Source organism: Notothenia rossii (assembly GCF_949606895.1).
Source record: "Notothenia rossii genome assembly, chromosome: 6".
Taxonomy (NCBI): domain Eukaryota; kingdom Metazoa; phylum Chordata; class Actinopteri; order Perciformes; family Nototheniidae; genus Notothenia; species Notothenia rossii.
This window is the reverse complement of record NC_136909.1, coordinates 5,091,713-5,109,900: the sequence shown is the minus strand read 5'-3', so window position 1 is coordinate 5,109,900 and position 18,188 is coordinate 5,091,713. Positions and strand designations below refer to the sequence as shown.

The following is an 18,188-nucleotide window of genomic DNA, read 5'->3' as shown; positions in this document are numbered from 1 at the left end:
GATGTTACAGTTTAATGATGTTACAGTTTAGTGATGTTACTGTTTAGTGATGTTACAGTTTAGTGATGTTACTGTTTAGTGATGTTACTGTTTAGTGATGTTACAGTTTAGTGATGTTACAGTTTAGTGATGTTACTGTTTAGTGATGTTACAGTTTAGTGATGTTACTGTTTAGTGATGTTACAGTTTAGTGATGTTACTGTTTAGTGATGTTACAGTTTAGTGATGTTACTGTTTAGTGATGTTACAGTTTAGTGATGTTACTGTTTAGTGATGTTACAGTTTAGTGATGTTACTGTTTAGTGATGTTACTGTTTAGTGATGTTACTGTTTAGTGATGTTACAGTTTAGTGATGTTACAGTTTAGTGATGTTACAGTTTAGTGATGTTACTGTTTAGTGATATTACTGTTTAGTGATGTTACAGTTTAGTGATGTTACTGTTTAGTGATGTTACTGTTTAGTGATGTTACAGTTTAGTGATGTTACTGTTTAGTGATGTTACTGTTTAGTGATGTTACAGTTTAGTGATGTTACTGTTTAGTGATGTTACAGTTTAGTGATGTTACTGTTTAGTGATGTTACAGTTTAGTGATGTTACTGTTTAGTGATGTTACAGTTTAGTGATGTTACAGTTTAGTGATGTTACTGTTTAGCGATGTTACTGTTTAGTGATGTTACAGTTTAGTGATGTTACAGTTTAGTGATGTTACAGTTTATTGATGTTACAGTTTAATGATGTTACAGTTTAGTGATGTTACTGTTTAGAGATGTTACTGTTTAGTGATGTTACTGTTTAGTGATGTTACAGTTTAGTGATGTTACAGTTTAGTGATGTTACTGTTTAGTGATGTTACAGTTTAGTGATGTTACTGTTGAGTGATGTTACTGTTTAGTGATGTTACTGTTTAGTGATGTTACAGTTTAGTGATGTTACTGTTTAGTGATGTTACAGTTTAGTGATGTTACAGTTTAGTGATGTTACAGTTTAGTGATGTTACAGTTTAGTGATGTTACTGTTTAGTGATGTTACAGTTTAGTGATGTTACAGTTTAGTGATGTTACAGTTTAGTGATGTTACAGTTTAGTGATGTTACAGTTTAGTGATGTTACAGTTTAGTGATGTTACAGTTTAGTGATGTTACTGTTTAGTGATATTACTGTTTAGTGATGTTACTGTTTAGTGATGTTACAGTTTAGTGATGTTACAGTTTAGTGATGTTACAGTTTAGTGATGTTACAGTTTAGTGATGTTACTGTTTAGTGATATTACTGTTTAGTGATGTTACTGTTTAGTGATGTTACTGTTTAGTGATGTTGCAGTTTAGTGATGTTACAGTTTAGTGATGTTACTGTTTAGTGATGTTACTGTTTAGTGATGTTACTGTTTAGTGATGTTACAGTTTAGTGGTGTTACAGTTTAGTGATGTTACAGTTTAGTGATGTTACAGTTTAGTGATGTTACAGTTTAGTGATGTTACTGTTTAGTGATGTTACTGTTTAGTGATGTTACTGTTTAGTGATGTTACAGTTTAGTGATGTTACAGTTTAGTGATGTTACAGTTTAGTGATGTTACAGTTTAGTGATGTTACTGTTTAGTGATGTTACTGTTTAGTGATGTTACAGTTTAGTGATGTTACAGTTGAGTGATGTTACAGTTTAGTGATGTTACTGTTTAGTGATATTACTGTTTAGTGATGTTACTGTTTAGTGATGTTACAGTTTAGTGATGTTACAGTTTAGTGATGTTACAGTTTAGTGATGTTACTGTTTAGTGATATTACTGTTTAGTGATGTTACTGTTTAGTGATGTTACTGTTTAGTGATGTTGCAGTTTAGTGATGTTACAGTTTAGTGATGTTACAGTTTAGTGATGTTACTGTTTAGCGATGTTACTGTTTAGTGATGTTGCTGTCTAGTGATGTTACTGTTTCGTGATGTTACAGTTTAGTGGTGTTACAGTTTAGTGATGTTACAGTTTAGTGATGTTACAGTTTAGTGATGTTACTGTTTAGCGATGTTACTGTTTAGTGATGTTGCTGTCTAGTGATGTTACTGTTTAGTGATGTTACAGTTTAGTGATGTTACAGTTTAGTGATGTTAAAGTTTAGTGATGTTACAGTTTAGTGATGTTAAAGTTTAGTGATGTTACTGTTTAGTGATGTTAAAGTTTAGTGATGTTACTGTTTAGTGATGTTACAGTTTAGTGATGTTACAGTTTAGTGATGTTAAAGTTTAGTGATGTTAAAGTTTAGTGATGTTACTGTTTAGTGATGTTACAGTTTAGTGATGTTACAGTTTAGTGATGTTAAAGTTTAGTGATGTTACTGTTTAGTGATGTTACAGTTTAGTGATGTTACAGTTTAGTGATGTTAAAGTTTAGTGATGTTACTGTTTAGTGATGTTACAGTTTAGTGATGTTACTGTTACTCACTGGTCCCCGGCTGGAGCTTCAATCTCAGGATCCATGTATCTGTGATCCTCTCCAGAATGGAAGTAGTAATCACATACAGAGCATCAACTAGTTCCTGAACAGTGTCCTTCACATGCTGATATCCAAGAGAGGGAGTTACTCAGTCACTAGATGGAGGAATTATGATTTTTTTTTTCAAAATTATGAATTGTTCTCAAAATTATGAATTTTTCTCGAATCTGGAAAATTCTGACTTTTTCCTAACAATTCAAAATTCTTACTTTTTTCTCAAAATTCTGACTTTTCCCTTAAAAATTCTGATTTTCTCAAAATTCTTAATTTTTCCTCAAAATCCAGATTTTTTTCTCAAAATTCTAACTTTTTCTCAAGATTCTTACTTTTTACTCAAAATTCGGACTTTTTCCTTAAAACTTCTGACTTTCTCAAAATTCTTACTTTTTTCTCAAAATTCTTACTTTTTCTCAAAATCTCAAAATTCTTACTTTTTCTCAAAATCTCAAAATTCGTACTTTTTCTGAATACTTAAAAATGTTAATAATCACTCGTCCCCGGCTTGAGCTTGAATCTCAGGATCCATGTATCTGTGATCCTCTCCAGAATGGAAGGAGTCATCACATACAGAGCATCAACTAGTTCCTGAACAGTGTCCTTCACATGCTGATATCCAAGAGAGGGAGTTCCACAGTCACAAGATGGAGGAATAGAAAGCAGTATTCAATGTTTACTTCAGATTAGCTCCACGTCAGAAATGAGCATGCTTGTCATATGTCTCTCTCCATAGAGGCTGAATCATCATGTTAATCACATAGCTATCATATGCCTCAAACAGTCCTGATGCTCTTCTAGGTAATCACACATCCTGTCATGTTCACAGCTACAGTTGGGATACCTTTGTGATCATGTGACTCTCATGTTGGAAGAGGACATTCACTATTTTCCCAACACTTATGAAGGTGGTGGAGGTGAAGGTGGAGTCGGACACCTCAGTGAGCGGGGAGTCTCCGGGTCCAGGACCACGAGGAGGACTCTCTTACTATCCGGCTTACATCCCGCGCGCCCTGAAGCCCACCGTGCCCCCGCTGACCCCAGAGCAGTACGAGATGTACATGTACCGTGAAGTGGACACGCTGGAGCTCACCCGCCAGGTGAAGGAGAAGCTGGCCAAGAACGGCATCTGTCAGAGGATCTTCGGAGAGAAGGTTTGAAAGAGTGTTACGAATCCGCTTTCTGAAGTGTGTTATATAGGTTTTTGTGTGTCAATGGTGTGTGTGTGTGTGTGTGTGTGTGTGTGTGTGTGTGTGTGTGTGTGTGTGTGTGTGTGTAAACGCCTCCATTGGACTCCTTTGTTGACTTCCTGAACATAGTGACATCATGATGTAACACTTGCGCTTCTATTGGCTAGAGCTTGTGATCGGTTGACCAATCACAACAGAGCCGGCCAGCTAACCAATCAGAGCAGACTGGGCTCTGGTTTCAGACAGAGGGTGAAAAGAGGTGCTGCAGCACAGGCAGTATGAGAACAATAAATAGCTTTTTGAACATTAAAGCATGGAGACATGTAGAGACGCTACATACTGATACAAACCTGAACATCAGCAGGAGAGGACTCTTTAAAGTAGAGACACTACATACTGATATACACCTGAACATCAGCAGGAGAGGACTCTTTAAAGTAGAGACGCTACATACTGATATACACCTGAACATCAGCAGGAGAGGACTCTTTAAAGTAGAGACACTGAATACTGATATACACCTGAACATCAGCAGGAGAGGACTCTTTAAAGTAGAGACACTACATACTGATATACACCCCTGAACATCAGCAGGAGAGGACTCTTTAAAGTAGAGACACTACATACTGATATACACCTGAACATCAGCAGGAGAGGACTCTTTAAAGTAGAGACACTACATACTGATATACACCTGAACATCAGCAGGAGAGGACTCTTTAAAGTAGAGACACTAAATACTGATATAAAGCTGAAAATGAACATTATATGTCTTTAAAATAAATCTCATGCAACATGCTCGTATGCTAATGTAGAATCTGTTCTCACTGCAACAAAATGTGAAAATACGAGAACAATTACACTCCTGAACCGAGGACTTCTCATACACTAGCAGAGGATAGCATAATAATTTGACACTGAGTAGACATATTTAATAAAGTCCAATAATATAACTTATGACTTTTGATATGGTAATCATATTGCAGTTGCATCGTATACAGCCAGCTTGCAAAATAATATTTTCAGTCTTCAAACCAAATGGCTTTTGGATGTTCAAAATATAAGCAGCTAATTTGCATATATTTTTCTAGCCGGTAAATGGTGCTCATTATGTCCCTGGTGTCAGGTCTGCTTGGGTATCCTAGTCCTATATGTTATCATTATTAGCAAACCAAATTAACTGAGGCAAGTCCAAGACCAGGTCCTGTGTGTGGACTTCAAAAAAAAAGAAGAGGATTTGAGTTCTCTGAAATGCTGTGATTGATTTAAAGCAGGAAAACTAGAAGCTGTCTGAAAGTCTTTAGGGGCGTTATACTAGTGCTTGTCTGAGTGAATAAACTCATGACCATGGATGTTCTTTATCTCCATGAAAAGTGCTTAAACTACGAATAAAAAAATGACTTATCATAAACATTTGTAATGTAATGTCGCCCTCTAGTGGCTGTTTGCTCAAAGTGCATCACTAAGGCTTTACAGAAAGAGCTTCTGTATATAATAATCTAATAATAATAATATTGGGAGGGATGAAACCCTCTTTAATGGTCACACATGCAGAGCACACAGTGACATGTGTTCTCTGCTTTTAACCCATCCTAGTACCAGGAGTCTAGTACTAGGAGCAGTGGGCAGCTATTGTACAGCGCCCGGGGAGAAATGGGAGTGAGGGGGGAAGGGGGAAGTCCGGTGCCTTGCTCAAGAGCACCACGGCAGGGCAGGAGGTGAACTGGGACCTCTCCAAGTAGAAGTCCACACTCCATTTTTAGGTCTGGTCGGGGACTTGAACCGGCGACCCTACAGCTCACAGTCCAAGCCCCTACTACTGACTGAGCCACTGCCGGTGTACTGTGTCATCATCATTTCTTTAATACATTTCTTGCTCGTATTGTCACAAAAAGCATGTGCAGGTTACATGCATTAACCTGTATTACATACACAACGTATAATTAGCTGTATTTGATATATAGAACATATTTAAATGTGTTTTATGGTTCAGTTGCAGGTACAATGAAACAACCTGTATGATATATATATATATATATATATATATAAAAACTGTATAAAGCTGAAATTAATGGCGCCGATATAATGCACCTGTATTGTATATGTAAACTATATTTACCTGTAAGAAATATATATCATATTTTAAGCTGTGTGATATGGTGCAGGTGCAGGTTACATGCATTAACCTGTATTAAATATTTAAAGTATAATTACCTGTGTTATATGTATTAAGTGATACTTCCCTGTGTGTTCTGCAGATCCTGGGTCTGTCTCAGGGCTCTGTGTCCGACATGCTGTCCCGACCCAAACCCTGGAGCAAGCTGACTCAGAAAGGTCGCGAGCCGTTCATCCGCATGCAGCTGTGGCTCCTGGACCAACTGGGCCAGAGCCTCAACCCGCCCCTCCACCACGGACACACTCTGGGTGAGACACACACACACACACACACACACACACACACACACACACACACACACACACACACACACACACACACACACACACACACACACACACACACACAAAAAGAGAAGCCAGATTCACCCTTGAGATGAGTTAGTGCCAAAAATCATTTGTTGTGATCCCTTTTTGCCTTGTTCATTTAAGTCATTCTATATCAGTTTTTTGAGCACATTTTGTGTCTTTGTAGCCATCTTGTTTGTCTTAGTTGTTGGTTTCAGTCACTTCTTTGTAATTCTTTGGGTATTTCTGTATCAATTTGTTGTCTGTGTGTTGTGCATGTCTTTGTAGTATTTTGCCCACCTTCCATAGTAAGTCTCTTTTTGGCCATTTTGAATCTCTTCCTGGTCAGTGTGGGTCTCTTTAAATTATATGTTTCCGATGAAGTCGCGTTGGAGCACTTACTTTATAGGTATCTTGGGTTAATGCCCGTTTGGCCTGTTCAATTTCAAATGTGGGAAATAAAGACACACAAAAGTAAGTTTAGTCCTTTGAAGGCGTCCAAAAGAAAGACAAATTGTTGCACACGTTAAAAAAAAAGTACAATCTTTCTCTTTCGTTGTTGTGAAAGTTGTTTTTCAATTTCCTTTTTTCCTTAAGATGCAGATCAGAGCCCGGTGACGGCCCAGTCGTCCCCCTCGCCGCCCCCCTCCCCCGCTGAGAGTCCCCTGGAGCCCGGCAGCCTGTCTCTGGAGAGCAGCAAGGAGAACCAGCAGCCAGAGGGCCTGCTGCTGCCCCCCCACCCCGACGGAGGGAAGCCCCCCCCCGGCCTCATGGCCCCCCAGCAGCCGCCCCAGCCGCTGGGCATCCAGGAGCTGGTGGCCGTCGCCTCGGAGCTCGACACCTACACCATCACCAAGAAGGTGAAGGAGGTGCTGACGGACAACAACCTGGGTGGGTCTGAGTTCAAGATTCAAGGCTTTTTTATGCTTCGCTCATTTTGAGTCTCATCCTAAGTGCCTCTTTAAAGTTACATATCGCAGGGGAAGGTGTCGCTTTGTAGTTTGTTGCCCCCTTTCCGTAGTCCTTGTACATGTAAGTGTCTTTCCGTGTCATTTTCATTTTTGTATGTTTCACGGGGTCACTTTTAGTCTTTTCCTGGTCCGTATGGGTCTCTTTTAAAAGGTCCCCTGATACTGTTTTTCATCAATATATCACAGGTCTCAGATATATCCAGAGCCTGTCTCTGATTGGCTGAAACACCAAACAGATCATTGCAGCATTACCCATAATCCCCTCTGTTTCAGCCCTGTTTCCAAAGTGCTGATTCTCTGTCTGTTACTTTAGATGAAAATAAGGAGCCCCTCCCAAAGCCCCTCTGAGAGAGATTTGGTTAAAAAGAACTTACCTTGGTTGCTGATTGGCTAATAGTTAAACAAGACAAAACATCGTTATGACATCACAAAGTGGCCAAAATCCGATCAGCTCATTTTCAGACAGGTTTTTATAGAAATGGATCAAAAAGAGAGAGAATCTTTGTTCCTGAAACTGGGTATCTTGGGTTTATGTGTGTTCGACTTGTTCATTTAGAGTTCTTGCTAACTGAACGGTGTGTGTGTGTGTGTGTGTGTGTGTGTGTGTGTGTGTGTGTGTGTGTGTGTCTCTCTCCCCAGGCCAGCGTCTGTTCGGGGAGACGGTCCTGGGCCTGACGCAGGGCTCCGTGTCCGACCTGCTCTCCAGACCAAAGCCCTGGCACAAGCTGAGCCTGAAGGGCCGCGAGCCGTTCGTCCGGATGCAGCTGTGGCTCAACGACCCGCACAACGTGGACAAGCTGCGGGCCATGAAGAAGATGGAGAAGAAAGGTGTGTGTGTGTGTGTGTGCACGATGTGTCTCTGCACGAGCTATGAATATGTATATTTACACAGGGCATCTCTTGCACGTCTGTCCGTCCTGGGAGAGGGATCCTCCTCTGTTTCTCTCCTCGAGGTTTCTTGTACTTTGAGCAGGTTTTTTCTCAGTGATTGTGCCGTTATGTTAAATGTGTGTTGTTTGTTTTTCATGTATTGTGTCTTGGTATTTGTCCATGTTGATGTTACACATGGAGCTGACCATGAAAGTGTCATCGTATCTCTTCAGCGTACCTGAAGAGGCGTTACGGTCTGCTGAGCACGGGTTCGGACAGCGACTCCCCGAGCGTCCGGTCGGAGTGTGTGAGCCCGGCGCTGGCCTCTCTGGACCTCTGCCCCTACAGCCAGGCCAAGAAAATCCGAGTGGTGCTGGGCGCTGAGGAGAAGGAGGAGCTGAGGAAGGCCTACCTCCTGGAGCCATACCCCTCCCAGAACACCATCGAGATCCTGGCCTCGCAGCTCCACCTGAAGACCAACACCGTCATCAACTGGTTCCACAACTACAGGCACGTCCAACCAGCTCTGTTCAAAGTCAAAGTCAACTTTATTGTCAATATTTCAGTTTGTGTGTACAGACAGAGAGATCGAAATACCATTTCCTACAGTACTGAATACAGAAACAACAAATATATATAAAAATATGTATGCAAATGTATATACCTACTGTATACACAATCAACAGACACATTTATACAAATGCACACATTAAGACCTAAATAAAAGCACAACAATTGTTTTACTGTAAACTGCAACTAGGAATGTACATTTACTCAAGTACTGTGCTTTAGTTGAATAGTTCCATTTACTTCCACTCCACTACATTTCTGAGGCAATTATCATAATTTTTAGGTATAAAAACATGGTATGCTTATACTATGTGATGCACTACTACTAACAACTGATTCTTTTACAACAGTTGTGGATAGTAACTTAGTAAATGTACGCAAGTATCCACAACCACAGACACGTACAACCGTTTTCCTGCTGTCTCACTGTAAACTGCAACTAGGAGTGTACATTTACTCAAGTACTATTTTGACGGACTTGTCCTACTTTTTGCTCGACTACTTTTTATTCAACACTTACTTTTTACATGTACTGTACAAACGCATTGCACTACTGTACTACTAATAACCCAGTATTTTACAAAAGTGGACAGTAAATGTATTAAAGTGGACCTATCATGCTATATTTGAATAACATAGTGTAGGACCATACCTATAGAAGACATATTTATACTTTTTATTTTTCAAAATACCAAACAGATCATGCATTTTAGCCATTCCTCATTTCGCTCAATTTAACACTGTCTTTGCATCATGGGCTGATTCTGTGAGAACAGCACCATCTACAGGCCTGGCATATGTACTACAGCGTCTCCAGCGCTTTCCAACGGCAATGTCCATGGCTGTCTCCTCTTGATTGGTGGAGTTGGCCCAATAGCTGTAGCGCCACTTCTGTGACGTCATAGAAGTGTTCAAATCTGGATCAGTCTGTATCAGATCCATTGCATCCCCTTTTTAAGAGATTTGGGTATGGAGGAAAATAGAGAGGGTTGTGTTTTCTGACACTTGGTGAGTTCCCTGGAACACCGGGGACACATGTTCATGTATACAAGACGTACAAAAGTGCATTTTGATGATAGGTCCCGTTTAAGTATTGTACATGAGTCATTTTGCTACATCCGGAACATAGACATGACATCACTATGTAACACTCGGGGCTCCTATTGGCTAGCGCTCCAACACATTGTTTGTGATAAGGGGCGGGACATCTCTAAGCGGTTGACCAATCACAGTCTAACAGCAGTTTTTTGTGCGCAGGTCCAGGATGCGACGGGAGGTTTTGATGGAGGGTCTGCAAGACAACGACATGGATGCTGAGCCTCAAAGCTACTCTCCCTCAGCGACACGGAGCCCCCCCTCAGAAGGAGAGGACCGGAGACCCCCCTCAGGACACATCCACAACTCCCTGCCTCACGTCAAACAGGAAGAAGAGGGAGGTGAGCTGATGAAGTCCTCCAGGGTCCAATGTTTCTCCACCGCCGTGCAGTTCCCACCGCTGAAAAGCGAGCACGAGGATGCAATGTCTGGATGTCGGGAGCCTCACCTGGAGGGGATGAGCAGCCCGGGTCAGGGTCTGTACGCTGACGGCCCCCAGAGGAACATCCAGTCCAGGCATGAAGGAGGGGGGGAAGAGTCTGGGAAGTCCCCCGTGGATCCGGTGAGCTTCAAGGCTTCGTCGGAGCCGTGCCGCAGCAGTTTGGAAGTTTCCCTGAACTCCCCGTCCGCAGCGTCCTCCCCCGGCCTCATGATGTCCGTCTCCCCCGTCCCCTCCTCCTCCGCCCCCATCTCGCCCAACCCCCCCTCCACGAGCACCAATCACAGCCTGGACCCCGGCCAGCTGCAAAGCCCCAAAGTCAACAGAAGCAGTCAGAGACGCAACGAGAAAATGGCCAACCTCAATAACATCATCCACAGGTTAGAGAGGGCGGCCAATCGAGAAGAAACACTGGAGTGGGAGTTTTAATTAAACCCCCCCACCAACGTCTTTTTGCTTGTATGTAGTACGGATGACCCTCGCGGCACACAAGGGGGTCTCAAATTAAATCTTCCTCGGAGTGGAGCCTGGCTCCTGAAAAGACTGAAAACTCACCGGGAAAAGCTAAACTGAATTCCCTGCAAGAACTAAAAGAGTTGAGAAAAAAAAAGTTTATAATTGTGTATTTCTTGTTTTTCTTTTGATAATGCATACTACTTTGAGATATATGTGACAGCACTAGCTGTTGTTTTACCTATTGGACTTGACATGAAGACTTTTGCAGCTATGGTGTCATAAAATGTACACTGAAGTTCTGTAGATTGCCACTGGGTGAGATTAAAAAAAGACCCCTGTCTTAAGCCATTAAAAGCACTATAACTATTTGAAAAAGAGACATTGACCAAATTTGCTACTTTTTGAATAGCAATTTTTCAGATTTTGTCTGTAAGACTGGACAGTTTAAGTCATGTAACATGAAATCCTACTGACTGAGGGATAGTCCTTTAAGACTCTAAATACTCAACATCTTGTATGTAACTTAGTTTCTTGGTGATATGTTTTGAACTATTTGTAACTCACACGTATAAAATGTGGTTGTACATGTTGTAGAATTGTCTGCAATAGCCTTCTCTAAACCTGATGTAGCATGGTACTCACCTGACCCTGTTATCCTCTGTACTTAGTCACATGTGATTATACTTGAGCGAAAACAAGAGAAAAAAAAAGTTGAAAACCCTGCAAAAAACAAGAAAAAAGGAGAATCTAATGAGTAGAGTACTTTTAGTGTTTTCGTTTTCTTTCTTTGTATACTCCTTGAGGTTTACAGTTTAGGGCCCTTGTGCTTCAGTGAGACCTTCACTACACGAGCACAGTTTACACGGTTTCTTTCAGACTTACCTCTCTGACCCTCCAAGGCGCTGGTTCTCAGACTGTAACAGGACACCTGGTTTACCTCAGATTATGTTGATGCACATCATGCAATGACCATGTGTTTCATTCTTATACATAAACATGACACACACTTATAGAGTGGTGCAGGGATGAAGTATGTGTGTAGGCTAACTCAAATGTTAGACCTTCCTCAACAAAATGTGATTATTGCAGATAATCTTCTGTGGCAAACACACTTTTATGATACTTACACGTTTTATTCAGCAGGATCCTCTCCACATATAAACACCACTTTTATAATAGTTAACGAGTGAATGCAATATCCAGAAGTAAAAAGCTAACGTTTGGATAGAAACAAACTACAGAATGATCACATGACAGGATACACGGATGCAAACTCCGAAAGCTAATGTTGGGCTATAAAGGAACTACAGCTCGGTCACATGACTTCACGTCACCACCGCTAAGCTAAAGGAGGTTAATGTTGGGCTATAAAGGAAGTAGACACGGTCACCTGACTTCACGTCACCACCGCTAAACTAAAGGAGGCTAATGTTGGGCTATAAAGGAAGTAGACACGGTCACCTGACTTCACGTCACCACCGCTAAGCTAAAGGTGGCTAATGTTGGGCGTGATGACGTTTAGTCGTCTCATTTGGACACTTGTTAGCAACCGCTGTTTTATAAATTCATATTCAGTGGGTATTTACTGAAATCTATTCAGCTTGTGTTAACCACAGACCTTCATTTTAGGTAGCTAGCCAAACACAAACTCTAAAAACAAGACGAGGGACTGAGAAGCGGTAAAATGCTAATGCTAATAGTCATTTCTGGGTTCAAGCACTCATTCCTGCACCACTCTATTAGAACCAATGGAGGGGTCGGATCTGTATCATGCCTCAGACGTGATCGAAAACATGAAGCGAGTTTTAACGAACACAATCTGTCTTTTACAAAGAACATGCTGCTGTGAGCTAATATTATATGTGTATAATATGATCCTCCTCAACCCTGATTGAGTGCACTTTTTAAAAATGTGGGTCATTTATTGTAGCTAGAATACTGCGATGTGGGGCGGTTTGATATGCAAACCTGCCGTGAGAAACACTACAGTGCTGTGAATTGATCTGAGAGCATGATACAGATGACCTCTAATCAACATAATCTAATCTGTAAGTACACTATATTCAAGGACACACAAGGTTACAGGTACCCCTCATATTATCTTTGACCACTTGTGTATTGTGTCTGTGGAAGTTTTTTTGTCATGCTTGCGAGATGTTCTTTATGTGTTTTGCCTCTATTTTATACTCAGTTAACTAGATATTCAATACCTCGTGTATGAACTACTTACAGCACTTAGATTTTGATAATTGTGAGGACTTGAGAGAAAAATTTGAAATATCAACATTAACCTAACTTTAGTGTCCACAAGTCTTTGCCTTTACTGTATCGTTGAAGTTGGTAGTAAACACTTGCACATGTCTACATAGTTCAGAGGACTTGGATTGTATTATGTAGAGATATATATTACACAATTACTAAAAAAAGAAGAATAATATCTTACATTCTTGGAACAAAATGTGCTGATTATATTGAAATAGAGTGTACAGATTTAATAAACCAAACCCATTCAAGCCAGTTCTGGTCTGGCAAGCTTGCCCACGTTTTAGACCTTCTCTCAGGGTAGTCTTGCTTTTCAAAAGCTTTACTGAAAAACAGTTGCTCATCAGTGGCGGTGACTATGATAAAACATTATGTGGTGTAGAGAAAGACTCCGTTAAATATTAAATGGATCCGTGGAAAGTTGTGTGTATACGGGAAATGCAACTTTCTCGGTAGGTGGTGGTGTGTGTTGGAGAGCTGTTTTGTAATTCATTACTCAGATGTGTCAAAGTGCAGCGTTGATTGGAAATAGCAGGACGAGGCTGGTGGGGTTTCAGATCAGTAGACTTTGCTCTCTAAAATACTCTTTCTGTTTTCTCTTTGGAGCCACAGAAGATTTTTCTCTGGTTTTCGTACCACCATTTTTTTGTGCATAATATACTGTATGATTAGAAGTGGCATTTCTAATGTGGAAATAACATTGTCTTTCATGGTAACATGGACTTATGACTGAAACAGAAATGTATTGACATGCATTATCTCTCCATGTAAAGCTCATCTCATCGTTTTGCATGCAAATCCATTCTGGTCTCATGACAGGGGATAGGGCTGTGTTTTTGTGTTGTTGTTCTTGCACAGGGACATTAAATCAGTCTTTCTACATTAGTGAAGTCCATGCATGGTGCAGCTGATAAATCTGTCTCTCACAAAGTCATCATCAAACAATAACTTCCAGGTAAATATTGAAATCAAGATTATTTTGTGCCATATCATACGCCTCATGCATTATCCTAACAGGAGTAAAGTGGTGAAGTGTGATTTAAGAAGGGTGTAGGGCTTTTTTGTAAGTTAAGAAACAGAGCAAAGCTTTTTTCATAACAGCAGCCCTACACATAAGATGGTTTTATTTTGTAATTGACATGAGTCACTAAATAAAGAGGGAATTGGTCGGATTCAAAATTTGAATGATTGTTATCAGAGTTGTTAATATAAAAACAATATTTACAACTCTTGGGAAAGTCCGCTGTGTGAGCCAATAAAGAGAGGCGTCCTGCAGGCTTTAGTCACACATGTCAGGCTCGTAATGTTAAAGAATGGACAAAGGTATGCCAAGCGTCTTGGAAATTGAATTTGCATATGTAAGCCATCATTCAATACATACTTGTTTAAGATCCTGCTGTGTTGTGTTTTGATTTCTTCATGGTGAAGTGCACACACCCACAATACAGATAAATACACACAAATGAATGCTAACATTACAACTTAAAACTATGAAAACCTCACTGTAATGTGTAGCCTATTTCAGGAATCTAAAACTGCACGATATATCGTTAACTACAATGTTTTACTGCCTCAGTACATTTTAATTAGTAGAATGTAATAAAATACATAAACGTAACAGACCCTGTACAGAAAAATATATATATATAGTTGGATTTTTATAAATGCCAATCATTCTTTATCCCTAAAGAAACAGTATAACAATTTGCCTATGGTTAATTCATTACAAAACATGAACACATCTTAATTTGTAAGTAAAAGATGTGGTGAAATAAAAAGTTACATATTTCCCTCTAAATGTAAGTTTAGTAGAAATATAAAGTTGCAGTAAAGGAAATACTTAGTACCTAAACAATTGCACTTAAGTACAACTACATAACAACCCTGTATTCATTTTATTTCAAGTGGTGTAAATTAACTAACTAGAGTTACTCAAGTACTGTACTTGTTGAGGTATGTGTACTTTATTTGAGTATTCAAATGTTGTACTTGTACTACAATTCAGAGGTATATTGCTTACTTTCACTATATTATTGATACGAAATATAATTAACACTTAAACAGGAATAGAGTTACACCTGGAGTAACATTCACAGGCTACCCTGCAGTATACAACATCTGATCATTCTTCAATTAATGAATAATTAAAATCAGAAATATGTATATATATATATCATTCTGAAATGGACCAATCTACACAATGACTACTTTTACTGTCGCTACTTTAACTATATTTTGAAGATAATATTTTTCTACTTTTACTTTAGGAACATCTTGAATGCAGTACTTTTACTGAAACTGAGTATTCCTACACTCTGGTACTTCTACTTTTACTCAAGTTCAAGATCAGAGTACTTCTACTTTTACTCAAGTACAAGATCTGAGTGCTTCTACTTTTACTCAAGTACAAGATCTGAGTTCTTCTACTTTAACTCAAGTACAAGATCTGAGTTCTTCAACTTTTACTCAAGTACAAGATCTGAGTGCTTCTACTTTTACTCAAGTACAAGATCTGAGTTCTTCTACTTTAACTCAAGTACAGGATCTGAGTACTTCTACTTTTACTCAAGTACAGGATCTGAGTTCTTTTACTTTAACTCAAGTACAAGATCTGAGTGCTTCTACTTTTACTCAAGTACAAGATCTGAGTGCTTCTACTTTTACTCAAGTACAAGATCTGGTTATTCAATTCAATTCAAATAGCTTTATTAGCGTGACCATAAAGACATACAGCATCGGCCAAAGCTTTGTACAATTGTGTCATCTAAATACACATTTGAAATATAATATTAAATTCATCAACATTGTGAACAAATGCAAGGAAAACACGTTTTCTTAGTCATCAAAGGAAGAATTAATTAAATAAAAACAATGAATTAGTTTAAAAAGAGTTATGTGAGTTGTTGATTGTTGTGCAGGATAATGCTGATAGTCAAAAATACATACATTAATAGGAAGATAATAATAAAAGACCTGAGATATGGGACCTGGTGAATCAGGTCAGTCTGATTCTCTCATGTTGTGGCAGGCAGAGACAAACTTTCCTGCAATAATGTCGCTTTTTTCATTTCCCCTAATAATACTTTTAGTTTTCCACTCCCTCATCAGTCCCAGTGTTTACATGATGGCACCGCATGGCGTGTGTTTAAGCCTAAGCCCCGCCCCTCTTGGCCTGAGACGTGGTTCTGACGCGATGACGTCACCACGTAAGTTGTTGGGTTGGAGACTTTGATGGCGTCGAAGGCTCGGAGCTGGAGAGGGATGCAGAAGAGATGGCATCGGCTCGGATATTATGACTAATGCCTATTTGATCGACGTTTACTTGCTGCTTACTAACTGCACGGGTTTCGGGGTGAACCTTTGGCTTCTCATCGGTCCTGCAGCTGGTGAGTTATCTGCCGGTTGTTCTCTCTCCTCGGTTTGTTTTGACAGAAGGCCTTCGTGTTGGGTTCCGCCCTCTATCTCATAACAACAAAAACAGTTGGTAGCTTAGCATGCTAATAGGTAGCCCGGCAGTTTACTGGCTGCTCTGTGCTTCAGCGACTACTGGAAAACACTTTACAGTAATATACGATTAAAAGACAACATATCATTAACTTTTTAGTAAATGTTAAAATTGGCTAATTGCGATTTTCATATTCAGTTTTTCAGCGTTAGCTTGCTAGCAATACTTTTAACTATTTAGCTAACTATTGACGTTAGCTCCAGAAAAATCCATCCTAAAGCTAACCTTACCCACTGAGAAGTCAGGGCAGCAGGTATGCTGTTTTCTGCTAGCTCTACTTCTATCTATTGACATAGGTAGATATCTAATCTAAATTATTATTTAAATAACGTTAGCTACTGGCTTTTATGTGTCAATAAACAGTGGAGGAAAGTAAGTAGTATTTAGTATTTTAGTATCTACTCAAGTACTTTACTTGAGTACAATTTGTAGGGACTTTTAATGCTACTTTGTACATTTACTTCAAATAACGTTAGTATTTATGTTGCTTTTGTGCAGTTCTTATTATGCCGGTGGATGTGTGTGCAGTGTTGGAAAGGGACTCAGATCCTTTACTTAAATAAAAGTACAAATACTATGGTCTTAAAATGCTCCCCTACAAGTTAAAGTCATGATTTCAAAACGTTACTTTAGTAAAAGTACAAAGTAACACCATAAAAATGTACTCATAATGCACAATGCATGGCCTTTATAGTTCTGCACAATACAAAAGTATTATCAGCTAAATGTTCTTCAAATATCACAAGTAAAACTCCTTAACAGTATTGTATTATTGTGGTTAATATGTTATCCTGTTTTTATACATTTTAGTATTGTAGTTTCTAAATGTGAAATGTATACTTGAAATATTGTTTTAGATAAGTACTTCAGTATACCACATCAGCATATCATGTGCTTTTATATTTACAAAGTAAGTGTGAGTGTTAAATGAATGTAGTGGAATAAAAGGAACAATATTTACTTCTGAAATGTAGTGGAGTAGAAGTATAAAGTAGCTTTAAGTGGAAATACTCAAGTAAAATACATACTGTATACGTCAAAATAGTACTTAAGAACAATACTTGAGTAAATATACTTAGTTATTTCCCGTCACAGCTTGAAATAACGTTAATATTTAACCTAGCAATTGAACCGCTCATTTGAATCCAGTTGAATATTGTTTTTACGACAGAAATCTAGCCGACATGTTTGAGTTAATCTCTTTTACCGCTGTTGTTTTGATCATTTTCACCCTCACACCGTCCATGTAAAGTAACTGTCACTCGATGTACTTTATCGCCTCAGTCAGCGTTTTCTTTTCAACTTTAATAACATGAGTTAGCAGATGGATGCAGTTTGCTGTGTTGCGCTGCAGCGTGTCACGGGACAGGAGCAACGTTAAGGCTCTAAGGGGCTTAGCCTTCCTCTCTGAACTCAGACCCGACTGAGCTGTAAACAGAGCCCTGTGTGTGTGGCAGATATGCTTTATCAGGTGGCACCGGCAGTAAAGGCTGGACTCCTACGTCAGCCAAGTTATGATGACCTCCCCCCATCTGGCAGCCTCACACCACTCTCAATGACAAGGCAGTGTTCAGGTCCTCGTGTGCCTTTAACCCTGCTGTCTTGTCAAAATACTCAACAAGTCAAAGTAAGAATTATTGTCGATCTTTCAGTTTGTGTGTACAGACAGAGAGATCAAAATACCGTTACTCACAATCCCTAATACAAAAATATATAAACATGTATATCCTATATATACACAATCAACAGACACATGTATATATACATACATTAAGACATAAATAAAAGCACAACAATCAATATATACAAAATAACAGTCACTTCAATGTCCTTGGGAAATGTACATTAGTGCAAGACATAGCAGCGTAACAAGTGTCTGAGTGTCTGA

At 39.4% G+C, this 18,188-nt stretch overlaps 2 protein-coding genes across 7 annotated transcripts in view; both read left to right on the top strand.

The window, feature by feature from the left end:
* cux2b (cut-like homeobox 2b) overlaps positions 1-14,188 on the top strand; it is an 86,617-nt gene extending 72,429 nt beyond the window's left edge. For 2 of the 3 annotated variants that reach the window (XM_079690774.1, XM_079690776.1), the window contains 6 exons: positions 3,388-3,633; positions 5,928-6,093; positions 6,730-7,023; positions 7,743-7,931; positions 8,207-8,483; positions 9,801-14,188. In XM_079690774.1, coding sequence (XP_079546900.1) covers positions 3,388-3,633; positions 5,928-6,093; positions 6,730-7,023; positions 7,743-7,931; positions 8,207-8,483; positions 9,801-10,506 — 1,878 coding nt within the window. In that variant the 3' untranslated portion in view covers positions 10,507-14,188. The remainder of the gene's footprint in view (positions 1-3,387; positions 3,634-5,927; positions 6,094-6,729; positions 7,024-7,742; positions 7,932-8,206; positions 8,484-9,800) is intronic. The other variant, XM_079690775.1, reaches the window with a different exon arrangement.
* Positions 14,189-15,995: 1,807 nt separating this feature from the next.
* The window catches only part of mtmr3 (myotubularin related protein 3), a 53,849-nt gene continuing 51,656 nt past the window's right edge, over positions 15,996-18,188 (top strand). For all 4 annotated transcript variants that reach the window (XM_079689403.1, XM_079689401.1, XM_079689402.1 and 1 more), the window contains exon 1: positions 15,996-16,181. The gene's annotated coding sequence lies outside the window, so the exon portion shown is untranslated. The remainder of the gene's footprint in view (positions 16,182-18,188) is intronic.